General features: G+C 35.4%; 1 protein-coding gene across 2 annotated transcripts in view; it reads right to left on the reverse strand.

Annotated features, from left to right (window-relative positions):
• Positions 1-1,459: 1,459 nt before the first annotated feature.
• The window catches only part of LOC106878624 (protein IWS1 homolog), an 863,399-nt gene continuing 840,652 nt past the window's right edge, over positions 1,460-24,206 (reverse strand). For both annotated transcript variants that reach the window (XM_052971184.1, XM_052971183.1), the window contains exons 21-27: positions 18,053-18,104; positions 17,602-17,679; positions 13,084-13,201; positions 6,106-6,214; positions 5,627-5,686; positions 3,996-4,104; positions 1,460-3,543 (exon numbers count right to left, since the gene is read on the reverse strand). In XM_052971184.1, coding sequence (XP_052827144.1) covers positions 3,418-3,543; positions 3,996-4,104; positions 5,627-5,686; positions 6,106-6,214; positions 13,084-13,201; positions 17,602-17,679; positions 18,053-18,104 — 652 coding nt within the window. In that variant the 3' untranslated portion in view covers positions 1,460-3,417. The remainder of the gene's footprint in view (positions 3,544-3,995; positions 4,105-5,626; positions 5,687-6,105; positions 6,215-13,083; positions 13,202-17,601; positions 17,680-18,052; positions 18,105-24,206) is intronic.

The following is a 24,206-nucleotide window of genomic DNA, read 5'->3' on the forward strand; positions in this document are numbered from 1 at the left end:
CTGTAGGATTTTCGAGCGAGATCGTTGCCAGTGCCCCTGGACTGGCTTGTGCGGGTGGCACATAAAAGACACCATTTCGAGCGTGGCCGTTTTCGTGCGGGTGACACGTAAAAGCACCCACTACACTCTCTGAGTGGTTGGCGTTAGGAAGGGCATCCAGCTGTAGAAACTCTGCCAAATCAGACTGGAGCCTGGTGTTGCCATCCGGTTTCACCAATCCTCAGTCAAATCGTCCAACCCATGCTAGCATGGAAAGCGGACGTTAAACGATGATGATGATGATGATGATGATTTCCTCTAGAATTAATGCTTCACATCATCCCTGATTCACCTCTATTTATTCCTAATTCTTATGTCTACTCTTTGTCCAATATTATTACCAAATATATAATATCAAGTACTTCTTAAATTATTGCAAGTGAACAGGTTGCAGTTTCAAAGTGATGAAAATATTTTGACAAATTAAATTAAATGTTGAAATGAATCTAACGGTTTTTGTGTGTTTTTAAATGGCTTGTAAACACCTTCCATGCTGCAATTGCTTGGGTTTCAGCACATGATCTCAGATCAGGTCGCTTGCTATGCAAGTACATCTCCATAATTCTTAAATTATTGTATTACTGAAATGTAGTTTGGTGTATTACAGTAGACAATGATCATAGAGCACAACAGCAAGAATTGAGTAGAGAGAGGTAGAGAAGATACAGTGTAGTAGATAATATCTGTACCAAGGATATACTGATACATATCTTTTACAAAGAAAGTTAAGAGCTTGATTATTAATATATAGATAGTTGGGAAGCTCCATTCCCAAGATATACTGTTAGACATATTTAATGAAGAAATTCAGGAGTACAGTCAATAATATTGTTGTAAAAATCCCATATTCATAGCAAACTGTTAAACATAATTTATGAAGGAGCACAGAACATGTTATTAATGATTTTCTATACATGTTAAATCATCAAGTAAATAGTGAGAGAGAAAGTCAAACACTATTGGTACATGTGCACACACACACACCAATGTTGTGCACATATAAACACATGCTGTCTACTCTCTCATACACACAACTAATTGTCTTCAGAGTATGTATGTGTATACAAGTCATTCATTTAATGTCCTCCCTCATTCTATCATCTACACACTTTTACCATAGCACTTTAATATAGTTGATAATTTGTTGTTATTAAGCTAGTGTTTGGAATATAAATAAACATAAAATTTTGATGGGAGGTTTAATTTTAATCACTTTAAAATCAAGGAATTTGTATCATAGAATTAGGAGAAGTCTCAGATAAGTTTCTATCAAAAGAGTTAAATACTGATTTTGTACTGCTTGCTGCTGATGATCACAACATATTTTGTATGCAGTTTGAAGCAAATTCTTTGATCCTCCGAGAACTATTAACCAAGACAGTCAGAGTACCAGAAATTGAAATAAAAAAAAAAGAGAATCTTATATAAAGACACTTTTCTTCGTTTATTGAATCAGAAATTGGTAAAATATGTAAAGAAAAGAAAAATATAAGAAAAGTTCTGTTCCAAAGACATACAGGGATGATGATGAAGATGGTGATGATGATGATGATTCTTTCTACTATAGGCATAAGGCCTGAAATTTGGGGAGAGGGGACTCATCGATTACATTGACCCTGAAGGGATGAAAGGCAAAGTCAACCTTGGTGTAATTTGAACTCAGGACATAAAGACAGACAAAATCTGCCAGCTCGCTACCTTGATGATGATGATGATGATGATAATAATAATAATAATAATAATAATAATAATAATAATAATAATAATAACAACAACAACAATTGTGGTTTCAACTGTTGGTAAAAGACCAGCAAGTTCAGGAATGGGTTAAGTTGATTACATCAACCCCAGTGCTCAATTGGTACTTATTTTATCAACCCCGAAAGTACGAAAGACAAAGTCGGCCTTGGTGGAATTTGAACTCTGACTATAAAGACAGACAACATGCCACTAAGCATTTTACCCAGCATGCCGCCTTTTCACATTCTAAGTTCAAATTCCACCAAGGTTAATTTTGGCTTTCATCCTTTCAGGCTCAATAGAATAAGTAGCAGTTGAGTACTGGGGTTAATGTAATTGACTAACCCCTCCCCCAAAATTGCTAGCCTTGTGCCAAAATTTGAAAGCATTATCATTATCATCATTGAAGATGTCACACAGGATTCAATATTCAATAATAATAGTAATAATAATGCTTTCAAATTCTGGCATGAGGCCAGCAATTTTTTGGTGGGGTAGTGGTAAGTTGAATTCATTGACCCCAGTGCTCAACTGCTACTTATTCTATCGACCCTAAAAGGATGAAAGCCAAAATCAACCTTGGCAGAATTTGAATTTAGAACATGAAGATGCTGCTAAACATTTTGTCCAGCAAGCTAATGGTTCTATCAGCGCATCGCCTTAATAATGATGATGATGATGATGACAACATTGGCACCTACAAATTTGAGGAAGAGACACAATCAATTACATCAAGCCCGGTTTACTAGTGGTACTAGTAAACTGGCAGGTTTTTGAACTCAGAATGTAAAGAGGTGACAATGCAATACTCTACTGTATCTGCCACTCCACTGCTTAATAAGTAACAAAATATCTTTTATGATAATCATAGTTTGTTAGACACCTTTGTTAGGCAAATAAAGTTAAGATATTGCCTAAGGACAAAATACAACACCTGCAGCATGTAAAAACTTGGTCTGATACAAGCCAAGCACTTGGGTGGTAAGGATTTTTATATAGGTATGAATATTTTTTTTAGGGTTAGCATATGTATTATTAATGACCTTTCCAAAGATATTACTGACATGTGAAATGGTTGAAAATTAGAATTAAAAAAAAAAACAATTCCTAAGCTTGATTCACAGAGTTAATGGAATTGCAAAGAGCATCCAGTAATGTTCAGAGTAAAGTGAAGTGGATCAGTTCCTATTAGTAATTGAAACTGAGTGCCAACCTGCAATGTGGTGGAAAGACAAAGATTTTGCCACCTCATTGTAATGCTGAAAGTAAAAAAAAAACAAAATAATAATTGTTTCAAATTTTGGCACAAAGCCAGCAGTTTTTGAGAGGAGGGGGAAGTTGATTATATCAAAACCAGTACTTGATTGTTACTTATTTTATTGACCTCAAAAGGATGAAAGGCAAAGTTGACCTCAACAGAATTTGAACTCAGAACATTAAGACGGATGAAATTCCCCTATGCATTTTGTCCAGCAAGTTAACAATTCTGCCAGCTCACTGCCTCAATAATAATAATAATAATAATAATAATAATAATGATAATAATAATAATCTCTTGTTTTACTGGAGATAAACTGATTTCAATTCAGTTTCAATTGTTGTTGTTGTGTGTGTGAAAAGAAAAGAATAGAATATGAATCATAAAGACATGTTACGTCCTTCAATACTGATTGTGACAGCACGTTGAGTTTTCATTCGCCGTTTCTTTTCCTGGAACTGACGCATTTGAATTTCATATCTTGAGAGAGCTTTCTTTGATGACTTCTGTAAGGATTGAGAAGAAGAAAAAAAATGAATTCAATTTATAAATATTGTTACCAATATTATCAAAAAAATCTTTAAAAACAAGTTTTTCTGAGAATACACATGTTCCGGTTGTTAATTTAAATAATACAGATTTTTATATCTTCATTGTTTTACTGTTTGTCTTTCGATTGTGACAGAACATGAAGAAGTAAGCAATAGAGCATCTCTTTGGTATCATCTCAGTGATTTTCAGAGCTCTCAAACACCAGACAAACTATTTTGTAAAATGTTTGAAAACAACTTGCTAAGCAATAATTGAAGAGGGATAAAAATCTCAGAAAGAGAGGAAGAATTTGAATATAAAGAAATACAGCAAAAGGAAAAGATAAATTAAATATAGGGAATGAAAGAGAGGGATAAAGATGCAGAGACAGTATAAAAGAGAAAAATGAAGTAAATGATTGTCTTACCCGCGGGTTTTCATCAACATTCCATTTTGGTCGTACCACATAGTCTTTGTTGGAAGGCATAGGTACACGAGCTCTATAGACCCAGCCCTTCTCACCAGGACGAAGTGCTCTGCAAAGGAAACAATAGGATGTAATATAAGAGAAGCTTGAAATTCAATACTCTATGACTAATAGGTTAATATCAAAAAGAGGAATAAACCAAGCTGTAAAATCCTTTCTTTCATTAATTTAAGTAAAATGCTTGGTTTTAACACAAAATACATGTTTAAATCTCTTAGCAAGAACCTCATAATACCTGTAGAAGAGAAATAAAGCTCTAACTCAAATAAGTAACTGATTCATATAGGATTAAATGTTATGTTCAGAGTGACAACAGTGAATTTGAACTCATTATCCATGGATTGATAGCCCAATACTTTATGTACTTATCCATCACAATATATAAATATTTGTTATTATTGGAAAGACAGGCTAAAATATTTTGTAAAACAAAATTAAGCTAAAGGTTTTCTTTAGTTCAAACAGATGTTAATGTTCAAAAAATTCTTAATAATTTGAAACTTGGTTAGAGAAAGAAAATAGAAAATAGCAGGAATCATTAGCATCTAAAAAAAAAAAAATTTACAATTTCAGGTAATTACAAATTATAAAAAAACTTCATGTTCAAAGGAAAGTCTGATCTTTGTTAGCATGACAGCAGCGGACACAGTTCAGTCATCATAGATCCTATCAGTGCCATATAGTCACCCCAAACCAACTTTACATAAAGAAAAAGTTATAAAATTTTAATTTTAAACTAATTCTTAATTTCTTGAATCTCCTCTTTTCTTTGTAAGTCACTGACAATTCATTAGATTTTGGTCTTCTTTCCTTCACTAATATACTTTCTATTTATAAAGAATTTTCTGTGTACATGTTTCAGCACACTAAAACCTACATGCACTATTAATGATATTTCCCTTCTCTCTAAATTAGGCAGTATGAATGTCATAATTTCCACAGTTCTTCCCTTGTAGTTCTCATGCTTCCTGTTATTAGAATTTACTATATACAGTGAAGCAAGTAAACATTATGGTAATTTCATCCCACTTCATTTTGAGTTCAGGTTCTAGTATCAATAAAACAAATACAAGTAACATATCAGAGTAAGTGAAACAACTCCATAAACAATACACCTGCAAATAAAGCTACTACATTTGCTGCTTCCTTTGCTTCTAATTCCATTCTGCACACAGCACAAAAAAATCCTCTTGCTGTTTCACCACAAAAATTGTCAAAATTCACTGAACTTAAAAAAGTTTGCAGTCCAATGAATGATCAGTTATATCAGGACATGTGTACATGCTCTCCATGATGAGATATTCTCCTGACTGCCAATTACCAGCCTATTGCCCTCACTATTGATATCTTAAAAAGATTGAAGTAGTTGTAAACAACCAACTCCTTTAGTAACTACAAATTTAGCTCCTTCAAAGCCAAATCTATTAGACATCTTTTCTCCAGTGATCTTCTGTTCTTGACAATATTTTCTGTTATCTTATAGAAAACCTTTATCAGAAAAAGCTAAAAACATAAATCTCTAATCTGAGACTAAAACTATAAATTAAAAATTTTTATGAAAATCAGCTTACTTTTCTTCACTATTTAATGCTTTATCTATGTCTCTCCGGGGTGTTTCTCCACCTTGATCACTGTAATGAAAAGATTTGTTGGGGTCAAAAAAGATAACATCAAGAGAAATGAGTGATAGGATGAAAGAAAGGACAATTATTTTACATTAAAGTAGGTACAATGGTTGTGAGGTTAAGGTGTGGACTATAGACCATAAAAGACATTTGGTTGTAAAACATGCATGCCAATGAAATGCCATTTATATATGAAGGCATAAAAAAATTGAATCAGTATAAACAGTGCTTAATTTTGTAAATTTTATGATATGTGCATAAAATAAAGAGATAAAGCATTGTCATGTAGAATTAGCAAGTAATTTTATTTAAACTAGTAATGAAAAGTCAGCAACTAATACAAACTATACTTTCTAGGTGGGAAGTCAATGACTAACTTGAAGGAAAAATAAAGTAAGAGAGAAATGCTAAAATAGAAAGCGCACCTGACTCTCCGTTTTTTAGGCAACTGTTGGTAATCTCTTTCTTCTCGATCTTCTTTTGACAACATACTATAGTCTGATGTTAAGTTGAAAATTGGTCGAGACCATTCATCTGAAATAGACATATTCATTTTTTAACTTCCAAAGTCATTAAATACAACAAACATTTTACAAATTATATTTTTCAGATCAGGCAAATGGATTGATATGTTAGAAAGATGCCAGCTAAATCAAATCTTACTACTACTGACATACTACCCAAGTCACTTAACTTTTTTGGGGAGTAATTTACTACAGTGTAACTTAGTACCACAGACACAAAGTTGTGGGAAGCAACTTACTAGAGGTTCATTAGCTTGCCAAATCATATCATATACTTAGAGATGAGAAAAAAAAAATGTCAGATAATCCTCTAAACAATCACGTTACTTTGGCCAGTGGAACATCATTTAACTGACTATGTATTAGCTGTAATGGTGAGATTAAATCCTATTCATATGGGTTACAACAGAGAAGATAACCTTCTGGAGTACTATCATACAAGACATGCCCAAATATGACTCATACAAACCTTTCAATGATTACTCTCAAATGTAGTATAACAATAAATGCACTGAAGGTCACAGGTTAGAACACCACTTGCCTGAATACCCTTAGTTAAACATAGACAATGGAGCTGGCATTAATAATTTCTTTATTCTTTTCTTTTATTAGTTTCAGTTCTTGGACTTCAGCCATGCTAGCATTCTACTTTCAAGGGTTTTGGGTTTCTGCATAATTTTCATCAACCAAATTTTGCTCACATGGCATTAGTAAGATACACTTGTCCAAAGGATGCAGTGAGATTGAAACTGAATCCATATAACTGTAAAGTGAACAGGCCATACCTGCATCATCAAGAAATCATTTACAAAAAACAAACAAACAAAAAAACTAGTATTTGTTTAAATGCCATATTTGTAAATAATATGCATTTACATATAATGTGCATCACAGATTGATGCACATAGAAAAAAGTGTCAATTGCTGTCTAAAATACATCATAAAAGTTCATGAATTTTAAATAATGCAAAACTTGAATTTGAGAGTAACCTTTGAACTTCACTGGTGTAAGCTATAGAATAACACTAACAGTGTGAAAAATCACATGACCATGACTTACTTGGAAAATCAACTTCATTTTGATGATGATGGAATATTTAAATAAGCTTTTACTCAATTTTAGCATTTAATTTGTACAGTGATGCATAAGCAAGTAATTTAAAAAATTTCTTGAACATTTTTATAATGCTGTTTCTTTTCTTAAACAGTCTTTGAACTTTCATGTTTTAAACATCAAACATCTAGGATCTGACAAAATACTTTTGTTCTAATTAAAAAAAAAAGAATCTTAATAATCTGAAACAGCATTTTAAGTTTTCAGGTTAAAAACCATAAAAAAAAAACCTCTCAGTGTTTTGTTTGCAATTTCGTAGAACAAGAATTGTGTTGATATCGTATTGGTGTCTATTTATTGTAGGGATTTCCATCAAGTCATAAACAAAAAATAGAGGTTTATTGCTATCAATGTCAATTTTATTTTCTGAATGCTTCATATTGACAATCAGAAGTAAAATATTGCCATATTTAACCAGATATTGGTCAATACAATTTCTTATAAAAATATACTGAATATTTAATATAGTATCATCTAATAATAATTCTGCTTGTATCTCTGTTACTTAGCCCATCCATAACACTTTGACGCGATTAGTTGAAGGGAAAGGCAAAGAGTGAGAAAGAGGGAGAGTGCTGTGTATTAAGTCTATAAAATTGTGCATAAAGTATATAAAGTAATCATCTGTTGTAAAGTGGGTTCCTCCCACTGGTGTGATGTGTGACTGCTGCTGTATTGTAGTTGCTGTTTTACGCTAGTAGCCACAATAGTTACTAGTTATCAGATACTGTTGTATCTCTTTGTACTGGAATAGTAATACATTAACTTCTTCTGTCTTACCATTGCTGATAGCTCCACTAGACACTGACTAGAACTGTCAACTCTCGACCCTCTCTTGATGACGGCTACCGGTCTATTTATAATAGCTGCATCCTACCACTTTTTACCGGGAGGGATATACAGTTTCACTATACAACATCCCTTTTAATCATTTTATTTAACAATCAATTTCTTTTATTCACCCCACCTCCTCCTCCTTTTTAATATATACTCAATATCTTTTGTTCTTAGGGTCTTCTTTTAGGAATTCAGTTTTCTTCCTTTTCCTTGTACGTGTGGTTTTGACTTTTTGTAACAGTGTTGGAACCTGAAAAATGTCATAGCCAATCCATTGGTATTTCTACTCTTGTTTGTTCCTTTTCTATGACTCTTTCTTTAAGCTGATTTCTATGCCCCCTTTTCATTCCATTTCTGCTTCTTACACCAGACACCATTCTTCCTACATATGTTATAATTTCACCTTCTTCCTAGTATTGCTTGCCATTTTCGTACATTCTTATATATACCTTATCACTGATTCTAAAGAATTTTGGCATGTCTTTACCAGTACATATTTTTTTCTTTACTGGTAACAGTTTATCAAATACTGATTTCACCTTTCTGGCAAACATTAATTCTGCTGGTGGACTTCCTTCTGGCACATCTGGGTTCAGAGTTACCCTGTATACCCTTAAGAATTGTTGGATTGCAACCTAATCCGTGGCTTCCTTATTAGCTTTCTTTAAAGCTCTCTTAAAAGTGTCCACGAACTGTTTGGCCTTTCCATTCAATCTAGGGTGATATGGTGCTATCATTTTATGTTCTAACATGAACATCTTGCAGAATCTTTTAAACTCACAGGATACAAAATGTGTTCTGTTATCAGAGACAATTATATTCAGTAGACCAAATCTTGCGAACAGCTCGTGTATGAAGTATATTACTGTATATAAGGTTGGTTGTTTACACCTTGCAACCTCAGGCCATTTTGTGTAGCTGTCCACTATTATTAAGTAATAATATCCATTTACCAGACCTGCAAAATTGATATGCAATTGGGATCATGACTTCCGGCCAAGGTTCACATTTTCTAGTTGGTAGTTTTACTGCCAGTGCACATCCTCTGCAGCCTTTTACCAGGTTTTCAACTTCCTTGCCTATGCTTGGCCAGTATATGAAACTTCGCATCAGCGCTTTCATTCTAGAGATGCTTGGGTGTCCCACTTGGAACTCTTTTAGAATTTTCTTCTGTAATGTCTGTGGTATGACCACCCTCTGAGCGTACGTTAATACACCATCACATATAGAGTACACACTCACATCTTTGCAAACAGACCTTTCTTTATTTCCTTTTGTTGACCAGTTTTCTTTTTGTCATTCCTCACATTTTCTTTTTTTCTTCTAAAGTTACTGGTAGTTTACACTTGATGTTCCACATCACATATTTTGTTTCTGCTTCTGCTCTTAGTGTTGCTATTATGGTGTCCTTCAGCAGTTCATTATTTCTCAGAATTAACCAAAACAGACTACCGGCATGCCCCAATGTTTTTGAAGACAGACCACCGGCATGCCCCAATGTTTTTGAAGACAGACCACCGGCATGCCCCAACTTCCATTCTATAATCATAGTGTAATAGAATGGTACTCCACTGCTGCAATCTGTTTGCCACATGTGTTGGGATTCCTTTCTTGGATCTGTATACTGTTATTAGAGGTCTATGGTCTGTTTGCAACCAAAATCGTCTGCCGTGACTGAATCTGTGGAACATTTTCACACAAAATATAATAGCCAATGCTTCTTTTTCAATATCCTTGATAAGTGAGCTATGGCCTTTATCCTGCCATCATTATCTTTGTGTAGGAGCATCCCATACATGCTAGCATTATCTTTTAACTCATTAAATGCTTTCTGGCATTTCTCTGTCCAAACCCATTTGACATTTTTTTTTAGTAATTCAATAAGTGGTGCCCTTATCTTATGTATATTTGGGATATACACTTGGTAATAATTTATCAAGCTTAAGAATGCTTGTAGCATTGCCACGTTTGTTGGGGGTGGCATATTTTGTATTGTCATCACCCTTGATGGGTCTGGTCTGTGTTCACTTTCGTCAATTACGTGACATATGTATTTTATTTTTTCTATCAAAAATTTGCATTTTTCTTCCATCAGTTTTAGCCTATATTCACTTATTTTCTCGAATACTTTCTTTACGTGTTCAACGTGTTGCACCCAAGACTCACTCTTTATCAAAATGTCATTGAGGTATGCAATGGTGAAGTCGCAATCATTTAACATCACATCCATTATTTGCTGGAATATGGCAGGTGCTACTTTTACTCCAAACGGCAGTTGTTTGAACTTGTATAATCCATGGTGTGTGTTGATTGTTAGTAGATGTGTGCAATCTTCCTCTAACTGAATTTGAAGGTATACCTCTGAGAGGTCTAACCTTGAGAAAATTTTCCCTCTGTTTAGTTTAGCAAAAACCTCTTCTGGGTTTAATAGTGGGTAATTGTGTAAGAGTAAACAGTCATTTAATCCGGTTGAGAAGTCTGCACACACTCTTAGCTTATTATTATTTTTTTTATGTAGACGCCAGTGCTGCCCAGTCTGGATGGTCAATCTTTTCAATTGTATTCATGCTTTTCAACCTTTCTAGTTCTTTATTGACCTGGTCTACCACCATAAGTAGCATGTTCTGTTTGGGCCTGAAAATAGGTGTTGAATTTTCTTTGATAGCAATCCTTGCTTTTGTTTTTGTACAACAGCCTAAACCTTCCAAAAAAACTTTTGAGAAAGTTTCTTTCATTTTTTTTGTCTCAGTTCATCAATCTCATTTGATTGTTTGACTGCTCCATTTACATTATTGCACAAAACGCTTATGGGTGTATCCCATAAATTAAATTTCTCCATACATTCAGTGCCAAATAAATTCATGGATTTTTGCAACACATAAACATTCACTTTTCTGGTTCGACCTTTGAATGTTATATTACAAATGTATTTGCCCATAAACTATAATTTTCTTCCTGTAACACCATATGCTATTTTGTTTGGACTACATAATTTTGGTTAACCCATTTGTTTCCATGTTTTCTCACTTATGTTTATGATGTCACTTCCAGTATCTAATTGCATTCTGTCACTAGTGGTTTCAATTCTCACCTTCACAAATTTTCTGTTTGTTGTAGTCACAACTTTTCCTGCTGACAAACTATTTTTTTTTTCTCATTGTTCCATTTTCCCATCATTCTAGTTTTGCAGTGCGATTTTATATGTCCTGTAAACCCGTAGTGAAAACACTTTGCTTTTTTATACAGACAATCTTTTTTCACCACATACCATACATGGGTCTACATCCTGATATTTTTTGTTTTTCCTGCAACACTTTATTTATCTTCCAACTTTTTTTGCATTGGTCTTATGTGAAAACACTTTTTCTATTGAATTTCTTCTGTGTCGTGCCTTAATCTTAATATCATGTCACACTCTTCCGACAGTTTCTACAATGTCGAATCCTGATTTGCTTCCAGTTTTGCTAAATTTTTCATTTGGATTTCTGCATCCCTTTTGTCTGTCAAATCTTGTGCAAAAATCAAACACTTGAAAGAATCTGGAGTAAGCATATCCAGCCTAAATTTCTCACATTCTTTGTTGACTCTGCCTGTGTAAGTAGTGAAGTCTTTATCTTTGCTCTTTTCTATGTTTAAACATTTCCATATAGTATTAAACAGTGAGCTCTTTTCACTAAACATTTTGCATAAAATGTCAACTGTGTCGGTGAAATTTATTTTGGATGTTTTTTTTTTTGTTTTTTTGGCAATATGAGGTTACTATATTTCTCATGCTCTGCTGTTGCTAGTTTTCTTAAAACTAGATGCATTTTCCTTTTGTCTGTCCAATCCTGACATTCTTTTTCAAAAATTTGTTCAAATCTTCGAAAGTAAGCCTGGAAGGTTATTTGAATTCGTTTATGGAATCTGCTACATGGTCAGGCGAAAATGTATTCTCTAGTTTGGTTATTAAATTCATTAGTTGTAACATTTGCTACTGCAATCTTTGTTGTTGTTCTCGTTCCTTGAGTTGTTGTTGTTTTTGCAACTCAACTACCCCAGCTAACAAGTCTTCCATATTTTATGATTTTTGTAAGTTTGCACAAGATCTGTTTCTTTTTTGTTGAGTTATTTAATTTTCCATGTGAATTAGTTTAAACTATGTGTGAATGCTTTTTTTTCACTCCATGTAAATTTGTTTTTCCTTGTCACCACTGTTGTAAAGTGGGTTCCTTCCACTGGTGTGATGTGTGACTACTGTTGAACTGTAGTTACTGTTTTACGCTAGTAGCCACAATAGCTATTAGCTACTGGATACTGTTGTGTCTCTTTGTACTGGAATAGTAATACACTAACTTCTGTCTATCACTAATAGCTCCATAAGACACCAACTAAAATTGTAAACTCTTGACCCTCTCTTGATGACCATCTACTTGTCTATTTATAATAGCTGTCTCCTACCACTTTTTACCAGGAGGGGTATACAGTTTCACTATACAACATAATCGTATTTCAATTTCTTTCACTTTTCAATGATTAGCAGATGAATGACTATTTTTTAATACAGACACAACCCAGGCCACGCTTTCAGGATTTTTGGATCAAGTTTTCTGAAGTAACCCCATAAGTTTGCCATTAATTCCATGCAATATTCATGGGTCCCACTTTTGAGAAAGAAGACTAATATTTAATTCATATATAGGTTTAAACTTCTGCTAAAAAAGTGAGTGTTATACATAAATACTGTAATCTGAACTGGACACACAGGCTAATTAGTCTCTACCAGGATTTGTACTCATACATTTAGAATATCAATAACTTACAACAAATTTGACACTGTAGCATATATTTTCTCTAGTTACAGAACTGTGGTTAATAATAAAGCTTTACATGCTATTTCAAAAACTTTATTGTACATATACATAAGAAATAAATAAGAGTTTACATACTTATTAGTTTTCCAGCACAGATTTTATTTCCTCGAGTTTCTTTAGGATGTTTATATAAATACATTACTGCTTTTCCTATACCACTGCTCTTTAAGCTATCTGTTCCAATTGGTGGAAACTTAAAACAAATAAAAATCATATTTATTTTCATTAGAGCATTCCAAATATAAAGTTACAATAATCTTTTTCTCATTAACAGAACAAATTTGAAGATGAGTGAATTCAATTGCCTAAAGAAACTTGACTAGTACTTTATTATCCCTAGATGAATAAAGAGCTAAGTTGAACATGTGAACATGGAGGAATTTGATATGATGATATACTAAGATAAAATAAAATACCACAAGGTATTTAGTCTAGCATGCTACCATTAAAAATGATTTCTTTTTATAGTAATAATGATTTCTAACATTGGGACAAGACCACACATTTTAGAAGAGGATATAGTCAATAATTAAACCAACCTAGGGAATTATCTGCATGATTGAACTCAGAATGTAGGCTGATATAACTAAATAGTTCATAGCAATTGATCAAGTGTTTACCATTTGTGGCATGCACCACCATTTTGGTAATAGTGATAACAATAGCATCATAATTAATAATGATGTTATCAATGATGATTGTCATGCATCATAACTTCTATGAGTGGTTCCATTTTCCAAGCTGCCTTAACCTTGCTACATTTGTATATTATAATATTGAGTGATGAAATGTGAATTCCCACTAAGAAACAAAAAGAAGACATAGTATATGCAGTCATTCAAGGAAGAATGATGGTGATATCCTGATTTTAAACATTGGTTTCAACACGATAAAACTGAAGTAAGTACTGCAACATTAGTCAAACATAAGTGATGCTTTGATATGGCTAAATCTAGTAGCAACTTATGAAGAAGAAAAAGGTGCAAAGAAAGTGAACAAACAACCAAAAGTAAACTGTTTGTTTCCAGCTGTTATGTTGAACATAACATTCCCTTTACAAAAGTTGATAATCTTCTGATGGCATGTGAGAAAGCATTTCCAAACAGTAAGATTGCTGGAAAATTATCAATGAAAAGGATAAAAACTTTGGTATGTTATTCAGAATGAAATAGACTTTCATAAAAAAATTTTTTTAAAAATAGCGATGACATATCTGTAAGATAGAAAAGTTTTCTAACATAATTGATGAAAGTGTAGACATTTCAGTTACCCAAATTTTTGCTTTAGTTATGAGATACTTTGATTTGTAAAAGCAGAATATCACAAGCTCTTGGTCTTTATGATGCTGTAAAATATACCTTGCATGAAAGAAATATTCTTATAGAAAAAAAAACTGAATTTGCAAGTAATAGGTATTCTTCCTTGTTGGGTACCAAACATAGGTTCCTGAAAATATTGAAAGATGGTGTACCTTTTGCTTTTAATATAGGATATTTGTCATTCTTTCACTTTTTGAGTTGCACCCATTTATAGAGGTTTTCATAAAATATTTAACATCTTACTTTTCTTGCAGCAGCAAGAGCAATTGGATTTCACACTTATTCAAGAAAAGAAGTTATTGTGACCCCTTTCCGTAAAAAATATCTGAACTTGCACAAACAAGGTTGTTTTCCTGACAAATAATTATTACAGTGATATTAGAACAATATGATGCTTTACTTCATTATTTCTGAAATAAAACAAAAGTTGACAAGTCAAAGTTGATGGTACCAGGAGAATTTTAATGCATTAAGTCAAATATAAAACCAGTTTGGTGCCTGGTGTGAGTAAGACTACTGGAAACTGTAATATAAAAGAGGCTTAAAAGAACAACCATATTACATTGTCTATCATGTGGATAAATAGGGGAAACATTTGGATCTTAGGTAGAGGGCTCTGTTAAAAAAAAATATATTGCAATCTCCATTCCATGTTAGTACAACCAGCATTAAGCTTGTGATTTGTTCTGGGTAGTGTGAGATGAGAGCACAAAAGATGCATATTTCAGCACTCTGAAACAGATCCAAGATGGAACAACCATCAAGGATTGGGTACTAGTACGTTACAACCCTCACGGTAAAGAGCAAGAACTAATGGAAGAGGCCAAATTCAATCACCTAGATACAGTTTGTGTCTCCTGAACATAATTCCATGGGTCTGGTTTTGCAGATTTCGCTAGAGGGTGAAAACTCCATCACTCATGTGTGGTGCCAACTATGTCTGCACAGGCAGATGCAGGGATACTTACAAATCCCATAGTTCCTGGCTGTTAGATTTTAAGGAATGGATCCCACTAGGTGGGAGAGTTTGCCTCCAGAAGCTTAGACTGAAGGAAGGCTTGCAGTGGATGTTGCAAGTATATGCACCAAACAGCAAGCCAAATACAAATCCTTCTTTAATAAGGTCCCTGCAGCTTTAGATGTAGTTAAAACTGAATCATTTGTCCTACAAGGAGACCTCAATGCACATGCTGGCACTGATTACTGGATGTGAAAAGGAGTGATTGGGAGGAATGGCAACCCTGAACACAATGCAAATACAGAGGCCTTACTTCTGTGCTGGAAATGGGCTCACTATTATGAACACATTCTTCCAGAACAGAGATATCCATAAGTATACCTAGTATAGGGATACTTTGGGGCAAAGGTCACTGATAAATTGTTATCATCCCTGACCTCTTTGATTTTGAGCTAAATGATGACAACCTAGGTGTCTGTAACCTGAGACTATCTACAGCAATGAGTTTCCACAAAGCTAGTAAATCCAATGCAACTTACAGGATAAAGTCCTGGTAGATGATGAGATCAGAATACACTGAGGCACAAAAAGTTGCAGTAGAGCCAGAGTAAATTTCCAAGGCCAAGCCAAGAGAGGATTTAAAGTTAAGGAGGACTTTAGATCAGCCATTAAAGCATTCTTGTAGATTATTCACTGACTTTGTAACAAGAAGTCCTCTTCCACACCTGCCAGAGGAGAGCATTCTTGGGAGATGGAGAGAATACTTTGCTGATTTTCCAAATTCAGTTACAATATAATCTTCTGGTGGATATGGGGTGCAACTAGGGGCAAAGACCAACTTCACAGAGGATGAAATTGACCTAAGATGCTAAAAGCCTTAAATAGAGAAAGTATTATCTGGCTGATTCATGCATGCCAGGTAGCTTGAACCTCTAGAAAGATACCAAAGCAATGGCAATCTGGGGGATATACAGTATAACCAACTAGATATTCACTCTGCAGCAGGTCTTTCAGAAATTGTGGGAATATCTTCTAAGAAGTGTACACTTCTTTTGTAGCCTTCAAAGAGGCATATGATCATGTGCCACAGGGCATGCTGTAGAGGGCTTTGCACTGCAAATATACCAGGTTGACTTCAAAATTTTGTTTGATTTTTACTGATGATTTTTGGCAACTTGTATCTCCATATTATATCACTAATTTGATATACCTTGTCTAATTGTTGCTAAATTGTTTTTTCTTTATTTTACAGCCTTGATAATAAGTGGTGAAATAATTGCAATTAGAGCTATTTTATGTCCCCTATGGAAAAAAGGAATGAGTCCAAGGGCAGTAGCAAAATAAATTAATGATGTGGAAGGCCCAGGAACTCTCAATGAATGTGTGGTACAAAACTGGTTCAGATGAATCAAAGAAGGTGACACCAGCCTTGAAGACAAACCAAAATCAGGGAGATTTTTTGTTGTGCAAAATAAGGCCTTGCTTGAAATAGTTGAACAACAATCAAGCACAAGCACTTGTACATTATTGGCAGAATTTGGTTCTTCACAAGGCACTAGTAATTGACACCTCCATAAGCTTGGCCTTGTGAACAGACACTGCCAAGAAGCTCCTCATGAACTGACCAATGACCAAGCTCAACAATACAAACATTTGCAACAACTGCAGGCAAATTCTCAAGATGCTTGTTTTTGACATTGAATTGTAATTGAGAATGAAAACTGGATCTATTTTCATAATCCTAATGAAAGAAATAAATGGATTTATTCTGGCCAGGCTTCAGAACCTGTTGTCAATAAAGGGCAATTTGCTGAGTGTTTGGTGAAATTTCAAGGGGGTATTGCACATTAAGTTTGTTCCATATGGTCAACAATTGGAGTGAACTATGCTTTGGGAGGAGAGGATGGAGAAGGTACAAGAGAAGAAGAGAACCAAATATTAGTAGTTGCTGGAGGGCTTCTGCAAGAATGGATGGAGAATGAGATGTTTGCCTGTGGAAGTTGGTAGTCAAGGGCTTGCCATGAAGAACAATGTAGAGGCTGCTGAAAAAGCACCAAGATGACTCTGGCTGAAAAGAGGTGATTGGTGGTGGCAGGTCTACAATTCCACCAGGACACAGGCCTAGGGTTGACCAACCTATGTTAGACTGCCTGGACGGGGGTGTTTGATGTAAGACTCAAAACACTGACTGACTCCAGAGCACAACACTGACAATGTGTCCAAACATTGAATCAGTGGGTGTTGAACAAAAAGTACATAAACAAGATATTTACAATCATCCCATTAAAAAGAAGTAACATAGAATAAAAAAATTACCTCTATTAAAATTCTTAAGAAATTTTCTCTAATGGTTAAATGAGGTAAACTCCGATCAGGTAGTGGAGCCAACCATTCCTAGAAAAAACCCAAAAGTAAAATTAGAATATGAATAGTTGTCCATAAACTATAGTTTGCTAACATATCACAGTATGGATAATCTAATTATCAAGCAGAAGAGTTAACTTGGATACTTGGATATCAATATAGAATAATGAATTCAAATATCATTACAATCACTTTGTTGAACATTAACTAATATTCTCTGCTTCCCTTGCTTCCAACAATTGTAATCAGCTAGAAAAATGTTTCTCAATTATGCAAATTTCCAAATTTTCGAAACAATAATTGTTATGTAACAAGTAGTGTGTCATGTGAAAGTTTCAATTTAACACATAACAAATGCAACAACTTAAAGAATAACGCAAGAAAGAAATCCAAAAGTACTTACTGTCATAGCACTCAAAATACCACAATCAAGGAAGGCAATATGGAGATCAGTTCTGGATATAAAATAAATAAAATAAGTACAAAAAATTAAAATCAAATTTAGAATAGATTCTATCTGGATATTTTTTATTCTTTAATATCATCATTACTGAACTAATTACTGGCTTATAGGCTATAAGCTTATATTTCTTTTGTATCTGCAAAATAGAGGTATTCAATTACACTGATTAAAAGCAAATCCTGACTGGCCCTATATAGAAGGAAAACAAATAAATCACATATGATTTGTATGAAGTGCAAAAGTTACAACTGACTGGGCCATTAGGATGATGGCCAGCCAGCCAGCCAACAGGTGAAAGTGGTTTTCATATTTCACCAAAAGCTCCCAACTAATTTTCTAACAAAAGGACTTTACTCTTAATGACTTATGAGACAATGGGGGAAAAATATTGTTGCTTGGACTGGAGACAAGTTAATGAAGAAGTGATGTGGTGGTGAAAGGGAGAGGACCAAGACAGATGGTATGAGTGTCAGACGTATGAGGTAAATGAAGTTCAGCATTGAAGACAGAAAGTAAATAGAGTCAGGGCCACAAATAAGGTGAAGAGTTCAAGTAGAGACTGAAGAAAGGAGAAAGCAGAAAACAGAGAACAACTGCACCTAAGACTAAGTTAATCACAGATATGGACACATATACACAGAAACAGAAACGATTCTTTCAATTTACTTGAAAATATAATGCCAATCTCCACTCCCACTGATCAATCTCATACAGTACCTAGATTGTAAATTTTGCACTATGACTGAAGATTATGCACAGTGACAAGTTCCATGACTAACTCTTCAATGTCCATAACAAAACCAAGCAAGTCTTTGAAACCTATATAGCTTGTTCCTTTAACTTCTGTAGCCATTTGATAAACTACTTCTCAGTTTGCATATAATTCTAAATGTTTTGTATATAAATCTGTATACTTAGCACGAAAAGAAAAAAAAAAAGGGAAGCTGAAAGAGGTTTGCTAATATGCTAAGATTGTAGGATCAGAGGCATGAGGAATTCTGAATTGCATGGCAGTGTGTGAGAGAAAATTGCAAAGTTCCCACAGAAAATGGCACTTTACTTCTTATTAACATTGAAAAAAAAAAAAAAAAAAGAGACATGGAAGTGCTATTATGAGAAAAATACATAAGAGAAAGAGTCTTCCCAATGTCCCAACAGAGAGATCAGTCTATTCTATTAACCAAGGCCTATTCCCCATAGGAGGAGGTAGCCACAACAAGACACACACCAGGCATTCCACTCATTTCCCAGCTCAAAAAGGCGAGCCCTGTGCGATACTTGGGTCAAGGCATATAATGCAACCCTCAATATCAGCAGTGGGACTCGACAGCATATGCTGGTTCCGTACCCCTTTGAGCAACATCAATTCACTCATCTGTCCACACTCTCGTGTCTCTTACTCCAACACCTCTAACCACCAAAGCTTTCCTCACTCCATCCTTCCTCACAAACCGAAGTCTGCCTCTGGTTCTGCTGCCTACCACTTCTGCTGTCATCACCTTCCTTACCATCTGCTCCTCTTCCATCCTTTCCATGTGGCCAAACCACCTCAACATTTGTCTATCCATTCTGGTACATAGATTTTCTCTCATTCCTACTCGCCTTCGCAGCTCCTCATTCCATCCATCTGTGTCACACTGACCACAGCCCCAAAACATCTCATCTCAAACACATCTAGTTGCCTCCTTACCATCTCTCTCAGACCCCCACGTCTCTGCAACATATTACATTGTTGGCACAATCACTCCTTCATAGACACCTCTTTTCACTTTCATACTCAACCATACCTTTCACAACTCTAAGTATCTTACTCCCTTCCCTCACTCTATATCCTACTTCCTCAGCCAAACCCCCATCTGCCATCACATGTGATCCCAGATACTTAAAAACACTCACCTCCTCCAACATCTCACCGTTTATACTCACATCCATCCTACCAGCCATTCCATCTCTTGAACATCTCATTACCTTACTTTTAGCTACATTCACTTTCAGTTTCCTCTTCTCACCCTCTTCCACCAGTCTCCTCAGTTACTCTTCCGAATCCGCTACCAGTGCTGTATCATCAGCAAAAAACAACTGACTCACCTGCCATTTCTCTTCATTTTCTCCCACCATTTGGGAGAGGCATGAGGAATTCTGAATTGCATGGCAGTGTGTGAGAGAAAATTGCAAAGTTCCCACAGAAAAAAATGCTAGAACCAGAGGTTCTAGCACTCACTTCTCTCACCACACCATCCATATATAGATTAAACAGCCATGGAGACATCACACAACACTGTCTTAACCCCCTCTTCACATCAAACCACTCACTTCATACAACAGCAACACCTGCCACATTGCATCCCTAGTTAGGTCTTCAACCAGGAAGAAGTACTACTGATGCCATTTTCATAGAGAGACAACTGCAAGCAAAGTATTTAGCCACAATATTTGATAAGTGTTAACACTGAGAAAGCTAAGGGTAGATGAATGGCTAATGCAAGCCTTAGAAGCCATGTCTGCCACCACCATCAGCCTGCTTCAGAATTATGCACCCATTCCCCTGCTCTTCTTTTGTTCTTCACAAATCCATTCATACCTTTCCCTGTCCTGCATGTAGACACAGCTTCCACCTACATACACCTCAGTCTGGCTCACCTCCCCAAACACTGACACCTTTCACTTATACACACACAACTACATTCATCTACCATTCTGCCTGTCTCTCTCTCTCTCACACACACCTATATTAACATTCTCATACATATGATTCTTCATCTTTGGCCATTCATCCCTTCACTTACCTATGCAGGCACACACATCAGCACATATCTACTCTTCAAATACTTACATCTGTACACTTGCTGTCACACCTACATACATTTTTCTACACTTCAGCAATCCTGTTTTGGTTGACACTTTTGATTATTCATTCTACCTGTTACTCCTGCATGACTGCTACTTACTTTTTAGCTTGTTAACACCCTCCTACACACATCTTCTGATGCTTCCCATCCCCTTACTTTTCGTTCTTTTCTTAAGAGAGGCCATTTTACTTCTTTCTCATTTCTGTTCATTTTCTTTCTTCTATGCAATACAGGTATAATATCTAGCTTTACGCTTTCTCTAAGTTATTTCATCTTTTTGGATTGTAGCATTTTTCTGATCACTTTTCATCATCTGCACACTCTATTGATTTCTGTGAACTGTTAACCAATTTCTTTGACATCTGTGATGTCAATTTGAGCATTTTTCTTTCATTTTGAAGTTTAGCTGAAATCACCCCGCTTGGAAAAATGTGCTTTTGTTATGAACTTGCACACACATCAATTAATAACTTTCACCCTTGCTCATGCTATCCTATGTGCTTCATCAATATCTGACAGAAACGTTAACACACCAGCTGAAATGCTTAATGGCATTTCGTCTGTCTTTACGTTCAGAGTTCAAATTCCACTGAGGTCAACTTTGCTTTTCATCCTTTTGAGATCAATAAATTAAGTACCAGTTGCATACTAGGGTTGATCTAATCAACTGGCCCCATCTCCCAAAATTTCAGGCCTTGTGCCTAGAGTAGAAAAGAATATCTTTATTCCCACACATTTGCATATATTTTCACCTCCTCACATACATGCTTTCACATAACTCATCTGACAACTACACATACACAAACATCCCCACTAACTAATTTCACTATATTTCTATACATCTATACACTTAACTACACAAACATGCACACACCATTCCACCTTATGCTCACTTCCAGACAGATATACATGTATCTACATGCCTGCCCCTTTCTCCCTTCTTAACTTACCTCCTCACACACAGTACAGCATTCTCACCTGATTTCCACTTTGTCATATTCCTCCTGTATCTTTTCTTCCGCCTTTTTTTATACACTGGTTATTTCTTTTTCTCACTTCTTTGCTTCTTTCCTTCTTCTGATGAAGGACTAATGTCTGAAACATTAAAACACTTGCTCTCCCTCCCTCTCTCTTTCACCATTGAAATGTTAAACTAATAGCATACTTTCCCTCCTAATTTTTAAAAATGTTTCTTGATTTTATGCCACTAACTCTAAGCAGAAGTGAAATGTATGGAGCATACAACTGGTTTTTCTTTTTCTGTACTCAAACATATTGTGTATAAAGACGTAATTTTCATTTTCATTATAATACAGCATTCACTAAAAATGTAAATACACATTCTATACAACGTGTACTATAAATATAAAAAAAATTGGTGCAGGCATGATTGTGTGGTTAGAGGTTCACTTTTCAGTTCAGTTCTATTGTGTAGTACTTTAGGCAAGTGTCTTCTAGCATAGCTTTGGGATAACCAAAACCTTGTGAGTGGATTTGGTAGATAGAAACTGAAGGATGCATGATGCATGTTACACACACACACACACACACACACACACACACACACACACACACAAGTATCATCATTTTCCATGCTTACAGAGGTGGGAGGACTGCTCCAGATTCTGCTGTCTGCTTTGGCATCGATTCTATTGCTGGATACCCTTTCTTGTGCCAATCACTTTACAGAGTGTACTGAATGCTTTTTTTATGTAGCACCAGCACTAGCAGGGTTGCTGAGTAATTTGTTAAACAAAGACCCTCAGCTGGGAGAGGGAGTGGTACTGTGGAAGGTGATTTGTGCCAGTTGAGAGGTTAAAGTATAATAGAGGTATAGAGTGTCTTACAATAGAAGAGATACTTGGCTACTCCTTGTAGGAAGAGGAAGTTGAGATAGAGTTAGAGAGAAAGACAGACAGAGAGAAAGGTATATATATATTCCCCTCTTGTACCACTTATATTTCCCTACTTCAGTACTTTCTGGGTATGTTCTGATGCATCTCCAATATACTTCTCTCTCTCTCTTACTATATATATATATATATATATATATATATATATCTATCTCCTGTACAACTTATATTTCCCTTTTATATATATATATATATATATATGTGTGTATATATATATATATATATATAGATATATATATATATATTTCGTATATATACGATGCAAAAGCATATAGAAGATATGAGAGAAGTTACACAGCAAGAATATGAAAAAGTAGAGAAAATTTTCAATGCACACATGGGAATGTGGTGTAACATACTCCAACCTAAGAAACACACAGCACAGAACTTCACATCATCCAACAACGACATTCCTACACTCTATGGGTTACGAAAAGACCATAAACCCATTGCAGACCCTATCATGGGCCCCCCCATGTCGACCGATTTCTGGTGCCAATATTGCCAGCAATTAGAGGCTGTCATTCTTCCTTTCACAGATATTAAGACCACACATCGAGATGTCTCCTGATGTTTGTGAAAGCACTGAGGACCTCCTCAGCAGAGTCAATGAATGTAACTGCTCCCATGACCTGACAGATTGTATTATAGGCAGTATGGATGTAGTATCTCCCTATCCATCCATTGACATTGACTTTGCCGTAGAGAGATGTGTGGAAATTATTTCGGAAAGTGAAGTAACCTTCCGTGAAGTGAACACAAGGGAACTAGGCCTCCTCCTAAAGCTCGTTTATAATAATGAATACTTAGATCACCACGACCTAACTAGGTTCTGCCCCACCAGGTCAGGACGAGGTAGACCACCTACGGTCACATCAGCTGCTAGAAAAACCACCGCAGAGCGTTGGAATGGATGGAATACAACCACCCACGACCCAGAGGATAATATCCAAACACGAAAAATGGTTGCACATGCTGTAGGTGCAAGTCTGAAGACCACCCTGCAGAACCATATAGTTAAATTCAATGAAAAACTATACATGCAGGTCCAGGGAGCGGCTATTGGTGTCAGTGTGGCCGGAGACGTGGCAAGCCTATTCATGACCTGGTGGGACAAAAAGCTGAAAACAACTCTCGAAGAACACTCAGTAACAATCAAACTATACGGGAGATATGTGGATGACATTAACATCGTAATCAAAACACCATCAAACATTCAGACTGAAGAGAACGAGAAGATCGTGATGGAAAACATCCAGAATATAGCTAATACAATACACCAGAGCATCAAGGTAACAATAGATTACCCAACAAGACACCTAAACATGAGAC

The sequence above is a fragment of the Octopus bimaculoides genome, chromosome 10 (assembly GCF_001194135.2).
Source record: "Octopus bimaculoides isolate UCB-OBI-ISO-001 chromosome 10, ASM119413v2, whole genome shotgun sequence".
Classification (NCBI taxonomy): Eukaryota; Metazoa; Mollusca; class Cephalopoda; order Octopoda; family Octopodidae; genus Octopus; species Octopus bimaculoides.